Here is a 24009-nt window from a genome sequence, read left to right as displayed (position 1 = left end):
GCTCTACTCAATGCCGCCCAGTGAGGCTGGGGTGGGGTTGGGAATGGGGATGGGGAGGACCAGGATCCAGATGCTTTCAAGTCTGAGAAGCTGGTGAACTTGGTCCTGGAAGGCTATGGAAGGGGTCTAGAGTGGCTGAGACCCAGATCGCTGTGTGCAAAGCCAGCAGGGGTGCTGTGTGGCCTTTCATATCCCAAAGCCAGCTCGGTGCCGGCTTCCTGGGCCCCACAAAAGTGCAGTGTGTTAAGCTCACACCACTTCCAAGGACTGCTTACAAAAAAATAGGAAGGAGCTGCCATTTGCCCCTTTTTACAGTCAGGGAAACTGAGGTAGAGCAGGTACAGTTACTTGCCCATGGCCCTGCTGCTGTAGGAGGCTCAGTAGACTCCCATTCAGACAGCTGTGCTCAGAGGCCTCCCGTGGTCTGTCGGTCAATTCCCCTATTGCTCTCTAGAGCGAACATTGGTATTAAACGATACTGAGTTTGCTGAGGACCCTCAGGGGACTCAGTTTTCTGGCCTGCAGCATGGGGCTGGGACAGGCTTGGCCAGAGCCATCCTCCGGTTCGAAGAACCAGCTGCACTGGGTCTGGAGCTCCTGCCTGAGTACTGGGGTCCCCGTACCACTCCGCGGGCTCAGCGGGAGGCTGCACGGGACCATATTTAGTCAGGGGGAGCCAGAGCCCCGCTGGTATGCCACGCTGGGAATTCCTGTTTTGAGAATTGCGCCTGGCCTTTTTGGGTTGTCTCCCGCCCAGGCCCAGGAGGGAGGACCAGCCCGGGACCTCGAGGGTCCGCGCACAGGGAGCGAGGCGTCCCCGGTCTGGCCTGAGGCCAACTCTGCCTCGACTTCCTTTTATGGCCTGAGTGTGTGTGCAAGGAGAGAGAGAGAGAGAGAGAGAGAGAGAGAGAGAGAGAGAGAGAGAGAGAGAGAGAGAGAGAGAAGAGGAGAGACTGAGATTGAGACTTTAGGGACATAACAGATGAAATGATAGAGACAGAACAAAAATCATCATAGGGAAATCAAAGCTAGAGCATGATAGAGTGTCAGGTCAAACAAAAGAGACAGGGAGACAGGGACCTAGATTCACACGGGGCTAAGGGACAGAGAGTGAGAACGCGGAGTGGACAAGAATCACTTGGTGAGAGGTGGCAGCTGTAGGCTTGCTGGGGTAGGGGCAGTAAGTCCCCCACATTCTCTTAGCGTCTTAGCACGCATCCTTCAAGTGCCATAATGCACTCTTTCCCCAGCAGCACCCCGCTTTTCAACGATGCTCAGAGGGACCACATTATTGGTCCCAGGCACCCTGGGATTATATTTAATTTTTGGCTGTAGCATGAATGGAACTGCAGAGGACAAGTTAGGAAAAACAAGTTTCCCTTTCCCACACATTCCCAGCAGTCACAGGAGGACGTGCTGTGACCTGCTTTGCACCTTTCGGAGTTCAAAAAGAAATCACCTTTCCCCCTCCCTCTGCTAAGCACAACTGGCCTCTAGGAGGTGGCAGGTGAATAAGGGGATGAGGGAGAGAGGGAGGAATCAAGTCTCCAGTATGTATGAACAGGAAGAGGTTAAAATCCAGCTGGGATGGACCTAAGGGGAGAAATTCTCAAGTTTCCCTACAGACTCTGCGTACCGGATCCCGTTTCTCTAAGACCCAAGATCTGGGTGGCTGCAGGGCGAGGCCTGAGGCTGCGGGCCAGTGCGCTGGCAGACCCCCTGCGCCCGTGCCAGGTGGTTCCCGGCGGCTCTGTTCCTCACCTGCAGGGGGCGCCGCGAAGGGAAGAGGACCCTCCCACCCCGCCCGACAGCCACCTCCCCTTCCCACCCTCCGATAGCGCTAACTCTATAAAGCCAGGCGTCCGAAGCATACAGAGAGATTTGGACCATCCCAGCCTGGGATCAGTGCCAGATCCGAGCTCTCCATCCGGTGTCCTCCTGCTAGTCCACCCCAGTAGCGGATCTGTAAGTAGAGTTGGTCCCTTAGGGGCAAGCCTGGGTGGTGGGCTTGAGCAGCGTCGTCTAGAGCATCCTCATGGGAGTGGGGTCTGCGAGAGGTCCTGATTGTTATCTAAGAACAGTGGGAAGAAGCCCCGTACAGGATCATCCTGGACCTTCCGTGATTACTCCTACCCCCCACCCCCCACACCAAACCAGCATCTCCAGGTTGCCTATGAGCAGACCCACCTGGGAAAGTGGGGTAGGCAATTAAGGGTTCTGGTGGCTAGGACCAATTCCAGGTATTTTAAGACTAGAGTCTAAAAAACAAACAAACTGGCCTACGTAAAAGCCAATCAGTGTTTATAGGCTGCACGGTGGACAAGTGCGCTGTGGTAGAGCACTGTGGGACTTGGGTTCAAATCCCAGTATTGGGGATGGTGATCAGGCCCCCAAGCTTATTCTGACCAGGTCATGGGATGGATAACCCACTGACCATTGCACAAAATAACTCAGAAACATTGGTGAAAGTGTTGATAGCCCTGATCACAACAGGCTGTGTGTGTGTGTGTGTGTGTGTGTGTGTGTGTGTGTGTGTTTTCCATCTGCTTAGGTGATTGTGCTGTGTGTAGTCACTGGTAGACAAGGCTGCTTATTAGAAGATAAGGTTTGTTTCTTTCACTCTGTTCCCTTCCAGACCCCAGACTCTGCAAATTAACAAAGGAACTCTACTTCTGCTTGGTTAGGACCCCTGATGCCCAGGCGGGTGCTGAGGCTCCATTTGCCTCCCCCACCCACAGATGCACTGAGTGAGCAGCTGCTGGGTTTGGGGGCTCCTTAGTGGGAGGGTTACTGTTAGGACACAGAGAGGAACTAGCAGAAGAAAGTCCTGCTATTCCAAATCAGAATTGGAGAGGTCTTGCCATGTCCGGAAAGCACCCTTCACAGTTCTATCTGTCAGAGAACAAAAGAAATGTTTTAGAAAGCCAGGGCTAGACTGCGTTAGTTCTGTCTCTAAGAACTGAGAGAAGCCGCTGAGCTTGCTGGGAAAGAAGGGAAGTCTGGAAGTCTATGTTTAGTAAACTGTTCTGCTTCATTCTCTTTCCTCCGGTGAAGGTTCTTCTCTTCAGTTTACTTTAAGATGCTATTTTAGATTTGACTTAAAGAAAGAGAACTTGACCATACAGGTCCTCAAGTCTCTCATGGCAAGGAACCATGTTGTTGATGATGTTGTTGATGGCACAAGCTAGGTACTTAACAGCATTTAAATAGACTCAAGTTATTTTAATCATTACATACACCTTACCACAAAGGTCATCCATCATCTTGTCTTGACATCTCTTTGTCTTTCCTGAAAACCAAAATTTGTTGGATTCCTGTTTCTGGTGGATTCAGTGCTTCCAGTTTCCATCCCTTTTTGGAGAAGATTGAAACTGACCTTTTACTAATTGAAACTGACAAAGGCTGTTCCCTAGAGGGATGCGGATGTGGTGGGAGTCCATGAGGCTGGGGTGATCCCAAAACATGCCTGTGCTGAGCCACCCTGGAGAAACCTGGGGTTTGCTTCATAAACTATGAAGTTTGCTATGGACTTTTATTGTTCTATCTGAAATAGAGCCTCTCTTCCGTACAAGGTAGTCACTATGGATTTATCATTACTTTTCTGTGAGAGGCTGAGCTGGAGGCAGACATGCCCTTGTATGGTAGTGTTTTCTATGAGGCCATCTCCAGCCCCCTTGGCCAGTCACCCAGCCTTTCGATGCAGCCTGGCTGGCTTGGGCTCTGGGTGCTTCACCGCCTTTCCCCGGTAGAGATGGGGGACACTTAGAAGGCAGTGGAGCTCTTTTTTCCCACTCTCTTCTTATTTGGAAGTTCTATTTGTATTTTTTTTGGTCTGTCTTCCATACATTTAATAAGAACAGGTAGTATTTACATCTGATGAACCATTGAATAATTTAACACAGGATAAAGACTATCCTTTTAGAAAACTGTATCCCATTTCAAATACTCAGAAAGTCTTAGCCACATTATTTTGCCAGATACAGTGGCTCATGTCTATAATACTAGCACTTGGGAGGCTGAGGCAAGAGAACTAATGAGAGTTTAAAGCTAACCTGGACTACATAGCAAGGTCAGGCCATTCTGGACTACAGTGGGAAACACTATCTCAGGGGAAAGAAAAGGAAAAAGAAATCAAAACCCAGCCTAATGGTGCATAGCTTCAATCCCAGCATCTGAGAGGTTAGACGGAAGGAGCAGTAGTTCAAGGTCATAATCATCTGCTTAGTGAGTCCAATGCTAGCCTGGGCTACCTGGAAATCCTGTCTTTAAAATTTGTCGTCGTCATCATTGTTGTTGCTGTTGTTGTTGGTCTCCTTGCTCATTTTCCCGTCTGCAAAATGGGACTGTTGAGAACAAGCCAGTGTCTTAACATTTTTGTAGCACTTGCTTAGTCTTCTTGGAAGTAGAAGATCACTTGGCTAGGGTTTGATCCCCATGGCTGCCACAAAAGAGAAAGCCTCATTGATTGGAGTCTTCACAGTAGTCTTTGGAATCCACACTGATAGTCTTCATTTCATAACTGTAGGCTTTGAAAACTTTGTTCTATCTATAAAAGATGGAGGCTCTTACAAACTAAGATTCTTGCAATTCCAGAGCCTAAGGGATGCCCTTTTGGGAACTTTCAATAGATGACCCATTTGAAGGGTTTGACACGAGGCTGACACCAGCAAAGTTCAGCTGATGGTAATTAATAGTAATATGACTAGTGATGTTTAGGAGTGTGCTTTGTGTGACACAGCTGGTATCAATAAACCAGAAAGCCCAAAGTGTGGTCTTTCCACTAAAACAGAAACTCACCCCTAATTTTCCCTTTGTGTAAATCTTTTTTCAAAGTCAGGTTCTTTTTGGAGACCTCTGCTGTTACCAGCATACTTTCTGACCAGTCCTACTAACACAGTTGTGATCACTATTCCTTTAGACTCTTATTGGATCTCCTGTGCTTGGTAGAAATCTGCCTGGCTCTTACAGTGGCCCCTTTGCTTCCTAGTTCTCTTTCTGTCACTGGTGACATTTAATCACATTGATCTACAGGCCTCAAGGAAAGGGGGCACAGAGTTGGAGAAAGGCAAGCAAGAACTGAAGAGAGAAGGAAACTGCCCAGTGTTCTAGCAAGGGGAGGTCAGGCTACCATGATGCACCTGGGTTTCAGGGAACCATCCTCATCAGAAGGGCCAATAGGGTAGGGCTGCCTATGCCACTCAGGCCCACTTGAACTTGTGTTCTGGGCTATGAGTCCCTACAGATGAACCCAGTCTACTGTAAGCTGGAAGTTCACTTTTAACAGTGCTTGGACTGAGCACATCCAGACCTTCTTTCTTGTCACTATCCTTGAGTCACGCAGCACAAGAACTATTCTTGCCACCTTCAAGGCAGCTGGGAGGTTGCTCAAGATGCCATGCAAACACTACAGCTTTTCATGGAAGAGACTGGATTGTGGTATCCAAAGTGCTCCTGACGCTGAGCAAAGAATAACTGTCCCTTCCTGCCCCTCCCCTAGTGAAGCATGCGGCCAATGACAGAACCTCAGAAGTGTCGTAAGTCAAAGGTCATTCTAGCCATCCCTCTGCTTCCAGATAAGCATTTTTCTCCCTTTTTATTTCCCTCCATTTTGCCTGTCTGCACATGCACTCCTAACAAACATTCTTAAATAGCATTCTAAATTTTTTCTAAGCCAAATTTCTCTTTTATTCAAATCCAGACATTTTAGAAAACATTTTTTACCTTATAACAAATCTTCACTATCTTTTCTATATCTTTATATTATTCTATACTTCTTTTTTTTCTGCTTAGTATTCTGTTATATGGAAGTTTGATAGCTTACCAAATATATACTCTTTTTTAAAAAATTTATTTATTATATGTAAGTACACTGTAACTGTCTTCCGACATTCAAAAAGAGGGCATCAAATCTCATTACAGATGGTTGTGAGCCACCATGTGGTTGCTGGGATTTGAACTCAAGACCTTTGGAAGTGCAGTGCATGCTCTTAACTGCTAAACCATCACTCCAGCTCCCAAATATATATTCTTAATAAAATATTCTTGGTACATGACTCCACGTATAAATGGTGTTTGGGGAAGTATCTATGTACGAGTTAACTGTTGCTTATCAGAAGTGCCTAGGACCAGAAATGTTCCAGATTTTTCTTTTCTTTTAAATTATTTTTGATTTTGGGATATTTGCATATACATAATGAGATATCCTGGAAATGAGAGCACTAATCCTTTTTTTGTTTGTTTTTCCTTTGTTTTTTTCTTTATTTCTTTTTGTTTTTAAACAAAGTCTCTCTATGTAGTCCTGGCTATTCTGGAGCTCTCAGTAGATCAGGCTGCCCTTGAACTCATAGAGATCCTCCTGCCTCTGCCTCCCACATGCTAAAGTTAAAGGCAAGAGTCATCACATCCAGCTGTGAGCACGAATCCTTTGCTTTATGAAGATGGCTGTATAGTCATTACATCCGATGTTTTTGATTCTACATTTTCATTGTGACCTGCTACATGAAGTCAAATATGAACTTGTCCACTTGAATAATATTGACCCTGAAAAAAGCTATGAGCCTTTGAACCTTTTGGGTTAAAGATGTTTAGCTTGTATACATATTCTTGGCTTGTAAACTCTCTCCCTGTAATCACGTGAATTCCCATTTGGAATCAGCATCTGTCCCTAAATGGTGTTTGAAAGAGACTGTAGATACCAGCCTGGACCAGCCGGGCTTGTGTCTCAGCACCTATTTCAAACATTGTCCTACCTGTGCTGTAAGATGCAAAACACAGTGGGGCTCTGAGGGCCCAGAGGCCCTGAACAGGGCGACCTCAGTTGTGTGCAGTGGGGAGAGAAGACAGTGGGAAAAAGGAAGGGGCCAGGCAGGGAGGAGACGGTGTTGCATGTATGTGTGCCTGCAAGCAGAAGCCACAGTGACTGGCTGTTGTTCCTCAGGTACCCTCCATCTTTTGGAGACAGGAACCCTCACCAGCCTGGAACTTACCAAGCAGGCTAAACTGGCTGCCCCTGAGCCCCTAGGATCTGTCTTTCCCTTCCACCCTAAGGGCAAGATTTCAAGTACATGTCACAACATACAGTTCATTCTTTCCTTCCCTTCCCTTCCCTTCCCCTCCCTTCCCTTCCCTTCCCTTCCCTTCCCTTCCCTTCCCTTCCCTTCCCTTCCCCTCCCCTCCCCTCCCCTCTCCTCCCTCCCCTCCCCTCCCTTCCCTTCCCTTCCCTTCCCTTCCCTTTCCTTCCCTTCCCTTCCCTTTCTCTTTTCTTTCTTTCTGTCCTTCTGTCTGTCTTTCTTTCTGTCCTTCTGTCTGTCTTTCTTTCTGTCCTCTGTCTGTCTTTCTTTCTAACATAGTGTTTGAAGCTCTAACTTAGATCTCCAAGTGTCTGCATGGTGAGCACTTTGCTAACTCACCAGCCCATGACCCTCTCCCCTAATCTCCTAATCCTTTTAGTGGGAGAGACAGAATCATTTTACCTTAGTCATTGGAAAGAGCTTCCTACTAAAGCAGCTTGAAAAGCCATTGGGATTCCCAGTGTGTGTGTGGCAGTGTCACTAGGCCATTGTAATAGGACAGGTTCTTATTCTTTCTCCTGAGGAGGTGCTCTGGGGACCTGGGGAGGGTAGGGAGGTGTGTGGCATTGGGACAGGGAATGAAGAAGAGGTTTACTGCTGAGAGCAAAAGGATTGTTAGATTTAACAATGAAACAAAAAAGGCCAAACCTTTTTTTAACCTTTTATGACCTTAGTTGTGGTAACAGAAAGAATAGGAATATACGTGATATCCACTTCACAGAATCCTCATAAGATATTCAATATAATAAATGTGAGCTAGTCCTGCTGTGATGCCCAGTGAGTAGAGGGTCCCTGAGCAGATGCAGCTCAGTTGACAGGATGTTGACTGTCATATACAAAGCCCTGCGCTCTACCCTCAGCACCACACAGGCCAGGCATAGTAGGAAATACCTATAGCCCCTAGCATTTGGCAGGAGGACTAAGAGTTCAAGTCCATCTTGGATGACATAGTGAGTTCAAGGTTAGCTTGGGCTACGGGAGACCCAGTCTCAAGGATGAAAGGGCTATGTGATGATGATTAAGAACAGATTCTGACCCCCAAAGGCCTCCTGGGGCAGCACGAGTTTGAAGAACTAGTATGCATAGCATGCTCTTCCCTCTCCTGGTATGTCAAGTGACTTTCCAGACCAGATGTGGCATTGATCCAGAACTAACATGATTGGGGCCCCTTTGGCTCCCTTCCTGAGCTGCAGCTTCTGCTCCAAGAACTTATTTCTGAACTCTATGGTATTTAAAATCCAGGCAATGGGTAGGGTGGGGATGGGCATTGTGGTAACACCTACACTCACCCCAGGAGGATTGCTGCTTTGAGGCTATCCTGGGCCAGAGCCTTGTGTATGTAGCTCAATGGCAGAACACTGAGTACAAGCCCTGAGTTTGATCTCTAGTACCTCAAATACGGCCAACTAAAAAGAATCAATTTAGGGGTGGGAATAAAGCTCAGATAATAGAGCGTCTGGCTAGCATACATAAAGTACCAAGTTTGATCCCCAGCACTCCAGGAACTGGATGTGGTAGTGTATACCTATAATCTCACCACTCAGGAGAACTTTAAAGTTATCCGCAGCTACATAATAATATGAGGCCAGCCTGGGCTACATGACATCTTATCTAAAAATAAAAGTTTCTGTTTTAAACTGGAGATAGTTTTCCCTCTGGGAGTGCTATCTATAGCAGTGTCTGGACCTCCTTTTGATGTCACAACTGGGAAATGGTGGACAGTGGCAGAGAGTGGGCTGAACTCACACTGTACAGTGCCAGAGAACCAGCCTAGGCCAATAGAACAGGGGCTGAGAAAAGCCACTCTAAATCCAGAGTCAGAGCAGGACTAGGGGTTAGAAGACCAAATGTCACTTCAGTCTGTCTTGTGGGACTGTACTGCCATTGTCCTCCTGGCTCTATGCATCATTTCTTATTGGTGCTGGGATTTGAACTAGGGCCTTGCACATGCTAAGTAACTACTGTGCCATATTCCAGCCTATTTGATTGCTTTGACTCAGGGTCAAACCCACCATGTTCTTCATCATGGGGCTACGATGTGTTCTGTTTTGCTGTTTTTCCTCCCTCCTTGTGTTTTATACAATGCCTGTCCTGATTCTTCTTGCTGTTTTGTCACTGTCCCTAGCTTTTGAAAACCTCAGGCTCTAAGCAGAGTCTGAGGCAAGTTCTTCTGATAATAAACTGAGTTGCCTTGAACTTCCAAACTGCCAGACAGAAGCAGAATGTGTTCTCTGCATGCCTGTAATCCTTTCTGTCCCTGGGGTCTCTGCCTGCCTCCTCCAAAGTCTTAAAAAAGAGAAAACAAAAACAGACAATAAAAAAAAAACAAACTTGCGCTCCTTATATTGTCTAATTGGTCTAGCTAGAACTTCAAGTACTATATTGAAAAGATATGGAGAGAGGGCAGCCTTGTCTAGTCCCTGATTTTAGTGGGATTGCTTCAAGTTTCTCTCCATTCAGTTTGATGCTGGCTATCGGTTTGCTGTATATTGCTTTAACTATGTTTAGGTATGGGCCTTGAATTCTTGTTCTTTCCAAGACTTTTAGCGTGAAAGGATGCTGAATTTTGTCAAATGCTTTTTCAGCATCTAATGAAATGATCATATTTCTTTGAGTTTGTTTATGAGGTGGATAGCATTGATGGATTTCCTTATATTGAACCATCCCTGCATCCCTGGGATGAAGCCCACTTGATCGTGGTGGATGATTGTTTTGATGTGTTCTTGGATTTGGTTGGCAAGAATTTTATTCAGTATTTTTGTGCCCTCTTCTAAACTGTACTCTCTATCCTTATAAGTGAGGTTTGCATTGTTTTAGAGTGCTGGGGATGGGAACCCAGGGCCTGGGACATACTAGTGCTCTGCCTCTAGGCTATCCCCTAGCCATCTCCTGGGGCTTTGTTATTCATTCATTTATTTATTTAGCTAGTTTAGGACTTTGTTATCTATTTATTTAGTTAGTTAATTTAGGGGATTAAATGAGAGAGTAACTATCACTTCATATGGTTTAGCAACTATCACACCTATTGCTGGTATAACTAATTTATAGGACTCTGTGAATTCTTTCCAAGGACAGTGTGTGTCCGGTGTTGTTCTGGGAGTCCCTCCTTCCCTGTAGGTTCATAGGAGCAGAGTGGTTTTCTAATTGTAAAATCTGCCAAGAACTGGAATGTCCTTTCTAGGCTCTGCATCTCAGTGATGAACAAGAAAGGTATGGTGTGTGTGTGCCTGTGTGTGTGTGTGTGTGTGTGTGTGTGACATTCATGTGGTGGCCCATGCATGAGGGTGCATGCATGTACACACTTCAGTCCTAAAACAGGGCTTCTCACTGAACTGCCAGCAAGCTTACAGTCATACATGGCGAGGCTAGCTTTTTATCTGTTAGCAGTATTTGAACTCAGGTCTGGTTGTTATTGTCAGCTGAGCCCTGTCATTGTCATGACACTGTGTTTAAAAAGTGTCCTGGATCCCATTCTCATCACTTCCCAACCCCAAACATTCCTGGGCACCAGGACTCCAAAGCATCCAGTCTGGAAACCAAAAGTTCAGCTTGCTTGGCTTTGACCAAGCAGTCTTGTGCTTCACAACTGTCAAGGGCAGCAAAGCCTCAGGGGGCAGCCAGCTCACTTCACTCCTTTTTTGGCCAGAGACTCAAACATTGCACTTGATCGTGTTTGTGCTTTTGAGCCCTGTTTTAGATGAGGTTCCTGGAAAAGCTAAACTCCATGTCTTTTCATTTTTCTGTTAAATATTTCGTGATACTTTCTAACTTAGTTGCAATTTAAAAAGAGGCAGCTTGCTGTTCAGGAGGAATGATGCAAACACTAACCCTCTGAGTGACCGGAGACCACTTAAAATGGGTCGTCATCTATTACAGAAAATATCAAATATACTTTACATTTCTGAACTATGTGCTTAAAGTACATTTCATGTTATTTTCCTTTAGAAAAAATATTTATTTATTTATTTATTTATCTATTTACTTACTTACTCACTTACTTATTTATTTGATGTATATGAGTACAGTTTAGCTGTCTTCAGACACACCAGGAGAGGGCATCAGATCCCATTACAGATGGTTGTGAGCCACCATGTGGTGGGAATTGAACTCAGGACCTCTGGAAGAGTAGTCTTAACCAGGGAGCCATCTCTCCAGCCCTTAGTTTCCTTTTTATTTTAAAATAAAAAATTAACATTTATTTCACGGGTGTATGTGTGTGTGGGCTCACACATGATATATGTGTGTAGCTGACACATGCAGTGGTACAGGTGTATATATGTGTGTGGGATCACACATGCAATGGTACATGTGTGTGTGTGTGTGTGTGTGTGTGTGTGTGTATGGGATCACAGTGCAGTGATGCATGTGTAGAAGTCAGAGACAACTTGTGGGAGCTGGTTTGCTCTTTTCATCACCATTTGGTCCCTGAGGATTGAAGTCAAGTCAAAACCTGATGACTTGCTGTGCAGGTATATAGGGTGTGCAAGTGTATCTGTATATCTGTGTGTGTGTGTGTGTGTGTGTGTGTGTGTGTGTGTGTGTGTAAAAGAGAGAGAGGGAGAGAGAAAGAGAGGGAGGAAGGGAGGGAGGGAAGAGAGGGGGAGGAGGAGGGAGGGGAAGAGCAAGAGGGGGAGGGGGAGAGGGAGAGAGGGAGAGGAGGGGGGAAGGGAGGGAGACAGACAGAGGAGGGGAGGAGAAGGGAGGAAGAGAGAGAGGGGGAGGGGAAAGAGAGAGATCAGAGGATTACTTGTGGACGGTCTCTCCTTCTACTCTGTGGGTCTCAAGGATAGAACTCAGGTTATAAGGTTTTGCAGCAAGCACTTTTTCCCACTGAGATTTCTTGTTGGCCTCACTCCCTGTTTTATTTGATTGCGTAGTACTTCCTTTTGAATCCCATCTGAAGGCTCATTTTTGTCGTTTGGTTTTTAAGGCAGGCCTTAACTCTGTGGCCCAAGCTGACTTAGAACTCACAGGAGTTACTCTACCTGTCTCCCAAATGTTGGGATTGCAGATGTGAGCCTCCATGCCTGACTGCCTCTGAAAGCTACTTTTTTTTTTTTAAACTTTTCTGTGTGGGGATATGATTAGTTGTGGAGTTAGGTGGTGTCAGCCTGATCCGTCACTCTCCAGCTAATAGTCAGTCTTAAAATGAAGGGTCTGGTGGCTGAGGAAAGAGCTCTGTTGCAAAGAAAGCATGAAGCCCTGAGTTCAGATCTGTAAAGCCTACATACAAAGCCAGGCATGGTGGCATGCACCTATAATCCCGGCACTGGGGAAACAGACAAGAGAACACCAAGAACTGGCTGGCCAGCCAGTCTAGTTCAGTTGGTGAGCCCCAAGCTCAGTGAGGCCCTGTCTCAAAAATAAGATGGAGAGTGATTGAAGATGATCTGACAGCAAGGCCTGGCCTCCACACATACATGCACACATGTGAACTCCCTCACATGAGCATGTTTATACATAAACACATGCGCACACTTGTGCATACATGAACAGATGTCTATGCTGCCACATACATTAAAATACACAGATATATACAAAAGTGTACACAAACATATGCATAGTATACAAACATATGCATAAATGCATACATATACCTGGTGCATGAACGTACACAGTCACACATATGAATGCACACATATTTACACATGGACACATGAACACATATATATGTGTTTTATTTTATGTTACATTCCATCACTGGACTATACCCCAGTCTAGATTTCAAATGTTTATAAAAAGAAAAAAAGGCTATTATCTCCACTGTTTCACAATTCCCTTTTAAAAAAATATTTCTTAAAACTCACTTTTCGGGCTGGAGAGATGGCTCAGCGGTTAAGAGCACTGACTGCTCTTCCAGAGGTTCTGAGTTCAAATCCCAGCAACCACATGGTGGCTCACAACCACCTGTAATGAGATCTGACGCCCTCTTCTGGAGTGTCTGAAGACAGCTACAGTGTACTGTATGTAATAAATAAATCTTTAAAAAAAAAAAAACTCACTTTTCAGCATCTCTTCCTGTAGCAGAGCTTCATTGGGAAACAATTCACATACAGTCTATTAATTTTTGATACTGGGAATGAATCCAGAGCCTTGTAAAGGTGAACACACTTTCTACCACCAAGCTGCATCCTTTGTCCTTTTCCCATCAAATGCTTTCAATCCAATTATTTTTAGTGTATTCTTAGATTTGTACATCCACTACTACAAATTCAAGAATATTTTTAGTGCTGCCTCCCCCAAATAACTGTACCTATTAGCTGTTATCTTGTGGTTCTTTTCCAGTTGCTAATTTACATTGTTTTTGTGGACTCGACTAGTCTGGATGTTTCTTATAAATGTTACCATGCATATGTGGCTTTTTTCCCAGCACCGGGTCTTCAGATTCAGTCACACTGCAGCAGGTGCAGCACTCTGGTTCCTATTTATGGCTCAGTACTGGTCTCTTGTGTGGGTCCACCACAACATTCCTTCATCTGATCATGGTCATGGGTGGTATTTCTACTTTGGGGCTATTATAAGCTTGCTAGGAATGTTTATGACCACATCTTCTTTTTAAAAAAGAAGATTTATTTTATATATGTGAGTACACTGTAGCTGTTTTCAGACACACCAGACGAGGGCATCAAATCCCATTACAGATGGTTGTGAGCCACCATGTGGTTCCTGGGAATTGAACTCAGGACCTCTAAAAGAGCAGTCAGTGCTCTTAACCACTGAGCCATCTCTCCAGCCCCATGACCACATCTTTAGATGCATCGATGCATTCATTTATCCTGAGAACAGATCCTGGATCATATGGTGGTTCTGTGTTCAAACATCAGAGGCACTACCATTTATTTAGGTATCTTCTAGCTGGGTGGTGGTGGTGCACACCTGTAATCCCAGCTCTCAGGAGGTAGGGGCAAGTGGATCTCTGTGAATTAGAATGAGTTCCAGGACAGACAAGAAAGACTGTTTTTTTTTTTTCAAAAAACAAACAAACAAAAAAACTTCTTAAGCACCAAGTAGTAGTTCACTGTAAGACACTTCCCTGGTTTATATACCTTGTCCCACAAATGCACCCATACCTTGGATTGCCTGGGTTTCATTCTGAGTCCCTCATGTGATTCCTTACCCGAAGGATATCAGTATTATTGTCCTCTTTAATAATATAAGCGAAACTGCAGGGACCATTCTTATTCTTTTGTGGGATTTTTTTTTTTTTGTACTTTCCATCCCTAGATGTGGAGAGAAGAGGGCCTTCTTGTCCTTAGGTTTTGCTCTGACTCCATCTCTTCACTCCACAGGTCACTACCAGGCACCATGGCACAGAAAGGGCAGCTCAGCGATGATGAGAAGTTCCTCTTTGTGGATAAAAACTTCATGAACAGCCCAATGGCCCAGGCTGACTGGGTAGCCAAGAAGCTGGTGTGGGTCCCTTCAGAGAAGCAGGGCTTTGAAGCAGCTAGCATCAAGGAGGAGAAGGGCGATGAGGTGGTCGTGGAGCTGGTGGAAAATGGAAAGAAGGTCACAGTGGGCAAAGATGACATCCAGAAAATGAACCCACCCAAGTTCTCCAAGGTAGAGGACATGGCGGAGCTGACGTGCCTCAATGAGGCCTCTGTGCTGCACAACCTGAGGGAGCGATACTTCTCGGGCCTCATCTATGTGAGTATCTTGGGGTGATGCACTTCCTTCCATCTCCTTGTGGAAGAGAGGGGATTAGGAACGTGTTTGTGTGCCCTGGAATGGTGCATATCTGTAATCAGGATGTGGATGTGGAAGAACAAGGGTTCAAGGCCATAGTGAGACCCTGTCTCCAAAAACAAAGTGCTTCTTCTGTGCATATGAGGACCTGAGCTTGGATCCCTAGCACCCAAGCATAAAGCAGGGTGTGGCCACACGTGCCTGTAACCCTTGTCCTAGGAGATACAGAGAATAGGTTAGCTGAACTGATGAGTTCTGCATTTAGTCTCAAAAAAAAAAAAAAAAAAAGCAGAGAATGAATGAGAAAGACATCCATTATCAACCTTTGGCATGAACATGCCTCTTCATGTACAAACCTGACCCCCCCCCCCCACATGGATACACATACGCACCACATATACACAATGAAAATTGTGTTTAGATTGTAGGTCAAAATTCTGCATTATCTGACTACAAGTTGGGGTCACACTTCAAGGTGGAATTGCTCAGACCTGACCTCACAGCTCTGTCCTGCCCTGCCTGGTTCAAGATATAGAACAGACGATCACATTCTTCAGTCGTCTTGTTTGTAAAGTAGGAATGCTCACCTTCCACAGGCATACGCAGACCCACATGGTCATCCACTCAGCGTTAAAGCATGTGACAGGCCACTATGGATGGCGACATCATGCCTGGCCCTTCCTCCATCTTAGAATTAGAAAAAGCTCCTCAGAAAGGCTGGTGCCTTCCTGTCCATGGGGACTAGGTCACATAAGGATCTAATAGGAGTAGCCACATGGGACCTGAGACTCTGTGGGTCCATGCCCAGTATGACTTGGCGTCACACTCTCCAGCAGGGCTACCTCCGAACACTTGTCTCTTTACTAACTGAGATACGACTTTGTTCATTTGTTTGTTTTTTGTTTTTGTTTTGTTTTTGTTTTTTGTTTTTTGTTTTTTTTGAGACAGGGTTTCTCTGTGTAGCCCTGGCTGTCCTGGAACTCACTCTGTAGACCAGGCTGGCCTCAAACTCAGAAATCCGCCTGCCTCTGCCTCCCAGAGTGCTGGGATTACAGGCGTGCGACACCACCGCCCGGCTCATTTGTTTGTTTTAAATGCGATCATTTATGAGGTCATTTCTTCAGCTATATCTTAGCCACATGTCATGAGCTGATGACATAATTCTAAACCATTCTTACCACCAAGTTCTGTTGCTCAGCCTGACCTACCTGAGGGCGGTGTAACTAGAGGACACGGGTTCCGTCCTAGTGGATTGTACCAGTTCCTCAGAACACAAAGGATACAGATGCTCCCAGTGTTCCTGTCCCTGGCAGGCAGAGACCATGTCTGCAGGTGCTGGTGAATCCTTTGGAAGGTTTTCCTTTTCTCCAAAATGCTCTTCTCTTCTCTGAACTGTGAGGAGCCTTGTCAGCCTCATGTACTGAGGCTTTTTCTAGAAAGAGATCAGGGATACTTCCCGGCAGTTGGACCCTTAAGAATGCCAGGATTCTTGTTTTTGCTTTTGTGTCTGCTGTGACTGGCTGTGACTGGCTGTTACTGGTAACTTGGTCACATCGTCTCATTTCAACCCTTAAGGGTATTCAGCCTTTAACAATGTGGTACAATATAGTCACCTAAAGAAGTTTATATCTATTCTGGGACTCACAGGGTGCATGGATTGCAAGTTAGACATACCTATTACAGTTTGCCTCTTGAAAATGACAAAAAGTACCTTCCCCCACCCCTGAACTGTAAAAATGCCCTGCAGATAATTTTTTCCAGATTAGGAAAATTAGTAGTAGTTGCTGAAGAGAGAGCACTGGGTTCTAAGACTCAAATCTCCCCTCAAGATGCAGTGGGGAGTCTGCATCTACTACTATGTGGGGAGTCTCCCCTCAAATATATCCCCACTATGTGGGGACAGAGATGGGCCTGCGTGCTCATTTCACCGGATGACTCTACAACATGGTGGAAATCAGGAGGTATAGGGGCTTGGAAAAGTCCCAAGACCAGAGATCATTAGAAGCAGATTAAAGTGTCTGGAGGCTTCAGATCCTGAAATGCTTCTCTGGATTAGATCAATCCTCTTGGCCTCAGGACTGTGTACCCACTGCTGCCTAGTAGCATTCTGCTTAAGTGAATCACTTCATAGAAACTTCTTTCCATCATGAAAAACAAAAGCTGTATGAATTTGGGAGCCAGGAGTGAGCTCCAGCCTCCAGCAATATAACGTAGGGTTCCTGTTGACTGAGTGTGCCAGAGAGTTCTGAACCCTTGACTCAGGAGGCTACCCCTTAATGATAGAATCCTTCCACTGGACTCACCTTAAACAAGAAGCCTTTCAGAAGGTCATGGCAGACTTTTTGCCCTCTGACATCTAGAAGGTTCTAAGACAGAAGGCTTTCTTCCTCTTTTGACCAAGAGTTCCTTGCAGAGCTGCTTCAAGATTTAGGGCACACCTGGCACCTGGCTCCGCTTCCTGGTCTCATGCCCACTGGCTATTTTGAACATTACCATTGGCTAAGACCTCTCTGTCTATAATTTATTACAGGACATTACCAGTTAGCTCTGTTCCAGGCATTGTGTTGGGGTTTTGGTAGAGATGGTTAGGGGAGAGGAGAGGCCTCAACTTTAGGTCTATCATATGCCAGGGACTTTCCTGAATAGGGACACTGTGGAAGCAGTCCCTCTACAGGGCCTCAGCATATAGAAAGAAAGAGGAGAGATACAGCCTACCTCTTGGGAAACCTCATAAATTAGTTCTTATAATCTTACAGGTTCAAAGTTGAAGCAGTACTATCCACTCAAAAATTATTTTTGTAAAAGCATACATTGAGGCTGGGCAGGTGGCTCAGTAGACAAAGTGCTTGCTATGCAAGCATGAGGAACTAAGTTTGGCTACTCAGTGCCCATGTAAGAAGCAGGTGGTGCACCTCTGTAACCTGAGCACTGGGTAAAGACAGGTGGTTTCAGGTTCTCACTGGGTGCCAGCCTAGGTAGTCAGTGACTGCCAGAATCAGTGACATTTGTCCCAAATGATAGTGGAAGATATTCAATGTTACCTCTAGCCCCTACACACATGCACATATGTGCACACATGTACTGATTCACATATGATGCATACACCCCCAAGAGAAAGTCATATGTCTCAAGAGGAGGGAGTCCCTCCCTGCCTTTTGTCTTAGAGACAAATGTGACTTTCAGGGTCATTGGTGCAGGTCTGAGAGTCTAGCAGGTCTGACATCAGTGTCCCTCCCTCCCTGCACCTTCTGCAGCTCATCCTTGTCGCTCAGGTGTGCCCATGGCCTTCGGTCTCTGCATCAGCACCTAGCTCTAACTAAGGCCTATCGCATGCCTGTGGGATGCTGAGCTTTCCCTTGTATTCCAGCACTCCCCCCAGCCCCGCCCCCGCTCCTCAGACTAACCCACCGTTCCTTGGAGATGGGAATCTTACTATTTAGCTTAAGCTAATCTCAAACGTGAGGTCCTCTCACCTCAGCTTTCCCAGTGTGTTCTTGGCTCCTTTCTTTCCTACCAAGCCCTACACAATATTTTATACATACATAAATTCAAAACACTTTGTGCGCCCTTTAAGTAGCAGCTAGGGTGATATTTTGTTGAACATTTGTTCTCTCTCTCTCTCTCTCTCTCTCTCTCTCTCTCTCTCTCTCTCTCTCTCTCTCTCTCTCTCTGTCTCTCTTTCATCTTAACTTGTACTTTTCATAGCAGAGCAGAATCTCCTGCTCCAGCTGTGAACCAAACCAGCAAGGCTATTCCCTACTGACAGGCACTTCACCACCACCACCACCACCACCCCCAGCCACAGCAGAAGTAAATTCTTTATAAACTATCAGTCTCCAGCACAAATACTCTGAAAGTGTGGATGCCACAGACAGCCTTGTAGAGGATGCAGGGTTGTGATTAGTGCCTGGAGGAGAGAGGAAGCTCAGGGTCCGGCCATGTGTGCATCTAGTGGGTTGTGAGGCGAAGCTGATTGCCCCTGGCCTGTGCCTCTTACATAGCTTCTTCCTCATTATTTCCAATCCTCTTCTCTTCCTGAGGCCAAGGCCTTGGAAGCAGCTCCTGCTTGGTGCTCTGGGGCTGACCATATAAAGTATGGGGGAACAACCAGGCCTGCTTCCAAATAAGGTCAAAAAAGGGAGATCCTGCTCCAGCTGGGACCTGCTGGTGGCACCGCACAGGGCCTTGAGATGCTTTGCTAGGACAGGAGGAGGGATGCTGGGACCTCTGAATTCAAGCATCAGGAGAGCAACTATGCTGGGCATGAGACCCTGGTTTCCTCCAGGAGATTTGCCAGCTGAGAGCAGACTCAGATCTGCATGAGGCATGGATTAAGGGTGTGCTGTGTGAATGGGCTCCAAAGGAGGAATAAGCAGGCAGTTGGACAGTACTGCTCTTCCAGAGAAACTGGAGGTTGTTAGGTCTCTACCTCAGGACAAATGGCAGATTGAGGGGCCTATTTAACATATCAAAACTGATCCTGGCCCTAGGTTTTCCCAGCATCTCTTATGTGCCCTTTAAAGAGTCATCCTGGTTAGCATTCCCAGTCCTGTACCTTAAATTCTCTAGCCTCTGAACTCCACAGCTCTTCCCTACAGCTACCCTTCCCTACAGCTCTTCCCTACAGCTACCCTATATAACCCAGCTAGTTTGGCTACATGGCCTCTTTGCCTTGTGGCCTCCTAGCTTGCCACTGGCCTCTTAGCTCTTAGCTCCTTTCTCTCCCTCTCTTGTCCCCTTACCCCTAGACCTGTTCAGACCAGGCCCTTCCAGGTGCCTTCTCCTCAGCCCGTGTCTAGGAGCATGAGGTACTCATTTTTTTTTCCTATTCATAGGTGGAATCAGGAGGATTTCTTTCTTTTACAGATTTTATTCAGCAAATATTTACTGGATAGTTACCCTTTGCTGGGTACTGTGCTGGAGACACACCAGTGTCATGTTCAGCTTTAGAGGGTGATGTTGAAGCTGAGCCCAAAAGCAGAGATGGAGATGGGTCTGGAAAGATCAGGGGGATGGAATTCCATGCAGTTGAACAGCATATATAGAGGCTCCAAGGTGCTAAGTTTTCTGGTCTCATAAGACTGGGGGTATCCAGGCATAATTCCATTGATTGAGCACCTGTATGGTGTTAAATAACTCCTGGGCATCATTTCAGAGCAAAACCATGAAGGAATTGTTAGTATGTCCCTCGCAGATCAAGATGACTGAAGTTCAGAGAGGTTAAGTGATTTGTCCAGAGACTCCCAGCTAAAAGGTAGCAAGGTGAGGGCTCAAATTCAAGTCCCCAGGATTCTTAGGTTGGGGCTGAAGAGGACAGAACAGAAACTCAGATGATGTGGGTGACTATAGCTGGCCCTTTTAGGTCAGACAATGATCTGGGAGACAACAGGCAGATTTCCCACCAAACTGGAGCCTGTCCTGGCCCCTGCTGACCTCAAAAAATGCCTCGTCCTCTGGCTGATCTAGCTGCAGCTATACCTAATTGATGTAGGTAGCCCACGTCCACTTCTCTGGCTCCCTCTCTACCTCTGAGCATTCTCTATTCTCATCTGGACTGCCCTCGCTGGCCTTTAAGATGTGCACCCCAGCGTTCCTACTGTCACCCTGGCACTCTTCAGGAGTTCTTGTTCCCATTCCTGTTGCTTGACATGAGTCTCCTCTCAGCCTCTCTTTCCCTGGAAGTTCTTGGAGAGGGATAGACACTGGTGGCTTTTCAAGCTTGGGCCTTCAGGGCTCAGTGGCCCTGAGGTCCTTCTCTTCGCTAACCCTGCAGCTGCAAGGAGCAGAGGGCATGGTTTTGCTTCACCACCACCATCCCCCCCCCTTTTTTAAGACAGGATCTCATGTAGCCCAGGTTGAGCACACACTTGCTTTGTAGCTGAGGATGTGAACTTCTGATGCTCTGAATACTAGGATTCCAGACGTACACCACCATAGCTGGTTTATGTGGTGCTGAGGCTGGAACCCAGGGTTTTGTGCGTTCTAGACAAGTACTCTACCACTGAGCCACATTACCAACCTTTGTTCCTTTATACCTTTGAACATGCTGTAATATGTCACCTCCTCTCCACTGGGAGTTAGTTCCCCATGTTACTGTATTTCAGTGGCACCTCTAGTTTGTGATATGTATGTATCACTTCTCAGCATTTACAGTCCTAAATTAATTACATTATGACTAAATGGCTGAGCATGGTGGTGCACCTTTTAATCCTAGCACCCGGGAGGCAGAGGGTAGCAGATCTCTGTAAGTTCAAAGCTAGCCTGGTCTACAAAGAAAGTTCCAGGACAGCCAGGGTTAAACAGAAAAACTCTGTCTCAAAGCAACCAAAGTCAAATCAAACCAAACCACAAAATTACTTGTGAAACTTTTTTTTGGTTTCTTGGATTTGGTTTTTTTTCCAAGACAGGGTTTCTCTGTATAGCCCTGGCTGTCCTGGAACTCACTCTGTAGACCAGGCTGGCCTCGAACTCAGAAATCCCGCCCACCTCTGCCTCCCAGAGTGCTGGGATTACAGGTGTGCGCCACCACCGCCCAGCTGTGAGACTTCTTTAATAAGTAATAGCACATCATCCTCCTTCTGTATAAGGTTAGGACCATGCTACCACCTACACAGCACTCCCCCATCCTCAGGCTCTTGTATTACATATTTCATTGCTGTTTTTGGGACAAATTAAAAGATATAAGATTAAAATGAAATTATTATTGGTATTGTTTTGGTTTTTTTTTTTTTTTTTTGAGACACGGTTTCTCTGTGTATCCCTGGCCGTCCTTGAACTCACTTTGTAGACAACCTGGTGTGAACTCAGAGATCTGTTCGCCTCTGCCTCCTGAGGGCTGGATTAAAGGTGTGTGCCACCACTGCCCATTGGTATTTTTGAAGTAGCATTCTGTCTTCTAACCAAATAAAAAATAAAAATGAGATAAATAAAAGCAGACTTTTGGGAGAGCTGGAGAGATGGGCAGTTTCCAGGGTGCTGGCGGTTCAAGCTTGAGAATCTGAGTTGAGTTCCTAGCACCCACAGGGAAAAGCTGGGTGCAGGGAGCCACACGCCTGCCATGCTGATGCTGCAGAGCAAAGACCTGGTCCAGTCACAGTGGTGAGTTCCAGGTTCAGTGAGGGAGCCCATCTTAAATAATCAAGAGTAGGAAATTGGAGAAGATGCCCCGTGTTCTCCACATGTCTGCACACATGTGCATGTGTACCCTACCTATAAACATGTGCACAGAGACATACAAGTTATATCCCCAAGGCTTAGTGAGATGGGGACAGAGGTGGGTTGGGAGCTGGTTCAGTGAGTCCAGAACTGGTTCAGTCTTAACCACAGGTTGCCTGGGAGCCCATCTTCCTTCTTCCTTCTTGTGTCTTTCCCCCGTGTCCTGAACACAAGGTTCTTTGCTGAGTTGCTGAGGAGCTTGTGTGCCATAAAATGAGGCTGCTGGCCGTGGGCGTGGGAGTCCCACCACCCATCCTACAGTCCGGAACTGAGCCTGGTTCTCTCTCGCAGACCTACTCCGGCCTCTTCTGCGTGGTGGTCAACCCCTACAAGCACCTGCCCATCTACTCAGAGAAGATCGTGGACATGTACAAGGGCAAGAAGAGGCACGAGATGCCGCCCCACATCTATGCCATTGCTGACACAGCCTACAGGAGCATGCTGCAAGGTGAGTCTGCCAGGGCCCCAGAACCACCTCAGGGCTCAACTTCAGTCACCACCCCCACCTGCCTGAGTCCCCATCAGGAATGTGGAGTTTGGCAGGCAATTCCTTGACTAAAAAAGGGCAAAAGCAAAAAAGAACGTCGTTCTGTAGCAAGGAGGGGGCAGCGAGCTCAGGATTTTAGCAAATACGGGCATCAGGCATCGCCCTCTCTGCCTTCTGCCATCCCTGTGGCTGTTCCAGAGCCCTGGTGCAGCCAGCAGCTAGAAAGAAAAAAACCTGGGTACGGGCTGCGGATGAGCTGGAGGCCTGGGTTGCCGTCTGCCGTCTCCAAACCTGGCATCATGGTCAGACATCTTTTCCTTCCTAGCCTCAACTCCCTTGTATGTGAAGGGGGATAATAGTCTCTATGCTAAAGCCTCTGTGAGATTGCTGTATGTGAGGGGTAATAGTCTCTATGCTAACGCCTCTGTGAGATTGCTGTGGTGGCTTTTCACATAGAAGACCTTTGTACACACACTCCATGCCCAGATGTGGCAGCTTGTGAACTTTTTATCTGAAGATTTTGGGACCAGAGCCATTGCATATTTGGAACTGACCCCTCCACCCCCAGATTTAGGAATATTTTCATATATGCATGATGAGCATTTGTGGAGCTGAAACTCAAGTCTAAATATAATGTTTATTTGTTTTATCTCTATTTTTATACAGTTCTAAGGTAATTTTTTGACAATATTTCAAACAATTTTGCTCATGAAGCAACATTTTGTCAACTGGAATTTTCCCATTGTGGTTTCATGTTTGGACTAAAATAAAGTTTCAGATTTAGGGTTTTGGGTTTGGGATTCTCAACCCATGTGATTACTATTTTGAATGAGCATTTCTATTGGGACAAAATGGCAGATACAGCACAAAATAATAGATAAAGTGTTAATTTAAGAATCCCACTGAAAATAATTTTTACACCTAACTACAATAATAATTCCCATTGAGATGAAGATATGAATGAAGTATTCTAGAAAGTTCCTAGATTCTCCAGCCAGTATCGCTTCAGTGCACAGCCCCACCTGCTAAGGTCACTGCTGCTCTAATGTCTGTCACCATCAGCCTGGCCTTGAACTTTAGTGACAAATACGCTTGCCTTACTTACTTCGTACTTTCTGGAGGAGCTGCTTCTCCTCAAACCTTCTCAGAAGAAGCAGTAACAACATGTCAGTCACAGCATGAACTCTAGGGTAAAGCTGCCTGTGCTAGCATGTGCCTAGCATAGTCATGCCATGCTATGTGACTGTAAGTGAGCTCTAAAACATCCTCTAGCTCTGCTTTCCCTTTGTAAAAAGAGAGACAACTGGCTCTTGGCCAGTGCGTCAGACCAGACCTGCAATCCTACCCCTCTGGACACAGAAACAGGATGATTCCAGGTTTGAGACTATCCTGGGCTACACAATGAGTTTGAGGTTAGCCAGGGCTACAAAATGAGATCCTATCTTAAAGTTAATCAGTCAACCAATGTATCCATCCAAACAGAGAGGTCTGTGACCAACTCCTAGGGCTGACATGAGCATTAAATAAACTATCACATCTTATGTTTTC

The 24009-nt window shown here is 46.0% G+C and overlaps 1 protein-coding gene across 5 annotated transcripts in view; it reads left to right on the top strand.

Annotated features, from left to right (window-relative positions):
* The first annotated feature begins 1844 nt into the window (after positions 1 to 1844).
* Positions 1845 to 24009, top strand: part of Myh11 (myosin heavy chain 11) — a 91027-nt gene continuing 68862 nt past the window's right edge. For 2 of the 5 annotated variants that reach the window (XM_052197182.1, XM_052197181.1), the window contains exons 1-3: positions 1845 to 1965; positions 14360 to 14720; positions 22266 to 22422. In XM_052197182.1, coding sequence (XP_052053142.1) covers positions 14376 to 14720; positions 22266 to 22422 — 502 coding nt within the window. In that variant the 5' untranslated portion in view covers positions 1845 to 1965; positions 14360 to 14375. The remainder of the gene's footprint in view (positions 1966 to 14359; positions 14721 to 22265; positions 22423 to 24009) is intronic. The other 3 variants (XM_052197179.1, XM_052197183.1, XM_052197180.1) reach the window with 2 other exon arrangements.

The sequence above is a fragment of the Apodemus sylvaticus genome, chromosome 10, assembly GCF_947179515.1.
Source record: "Apodemus sylvaticus chromosome 10, mApoSyl1.1, whole genome shotgun sequence".
In the NCBI taxonomy this organism is placed as follows: Eukaryota; Metazoa; Chordata; class Mammalia; order Rodentia; family Muridae; genus Apodemus; species Apodemus sylvaticus.
This window is presented reverse-complemented; position numbering and strand designations above follow the sequence as displayed.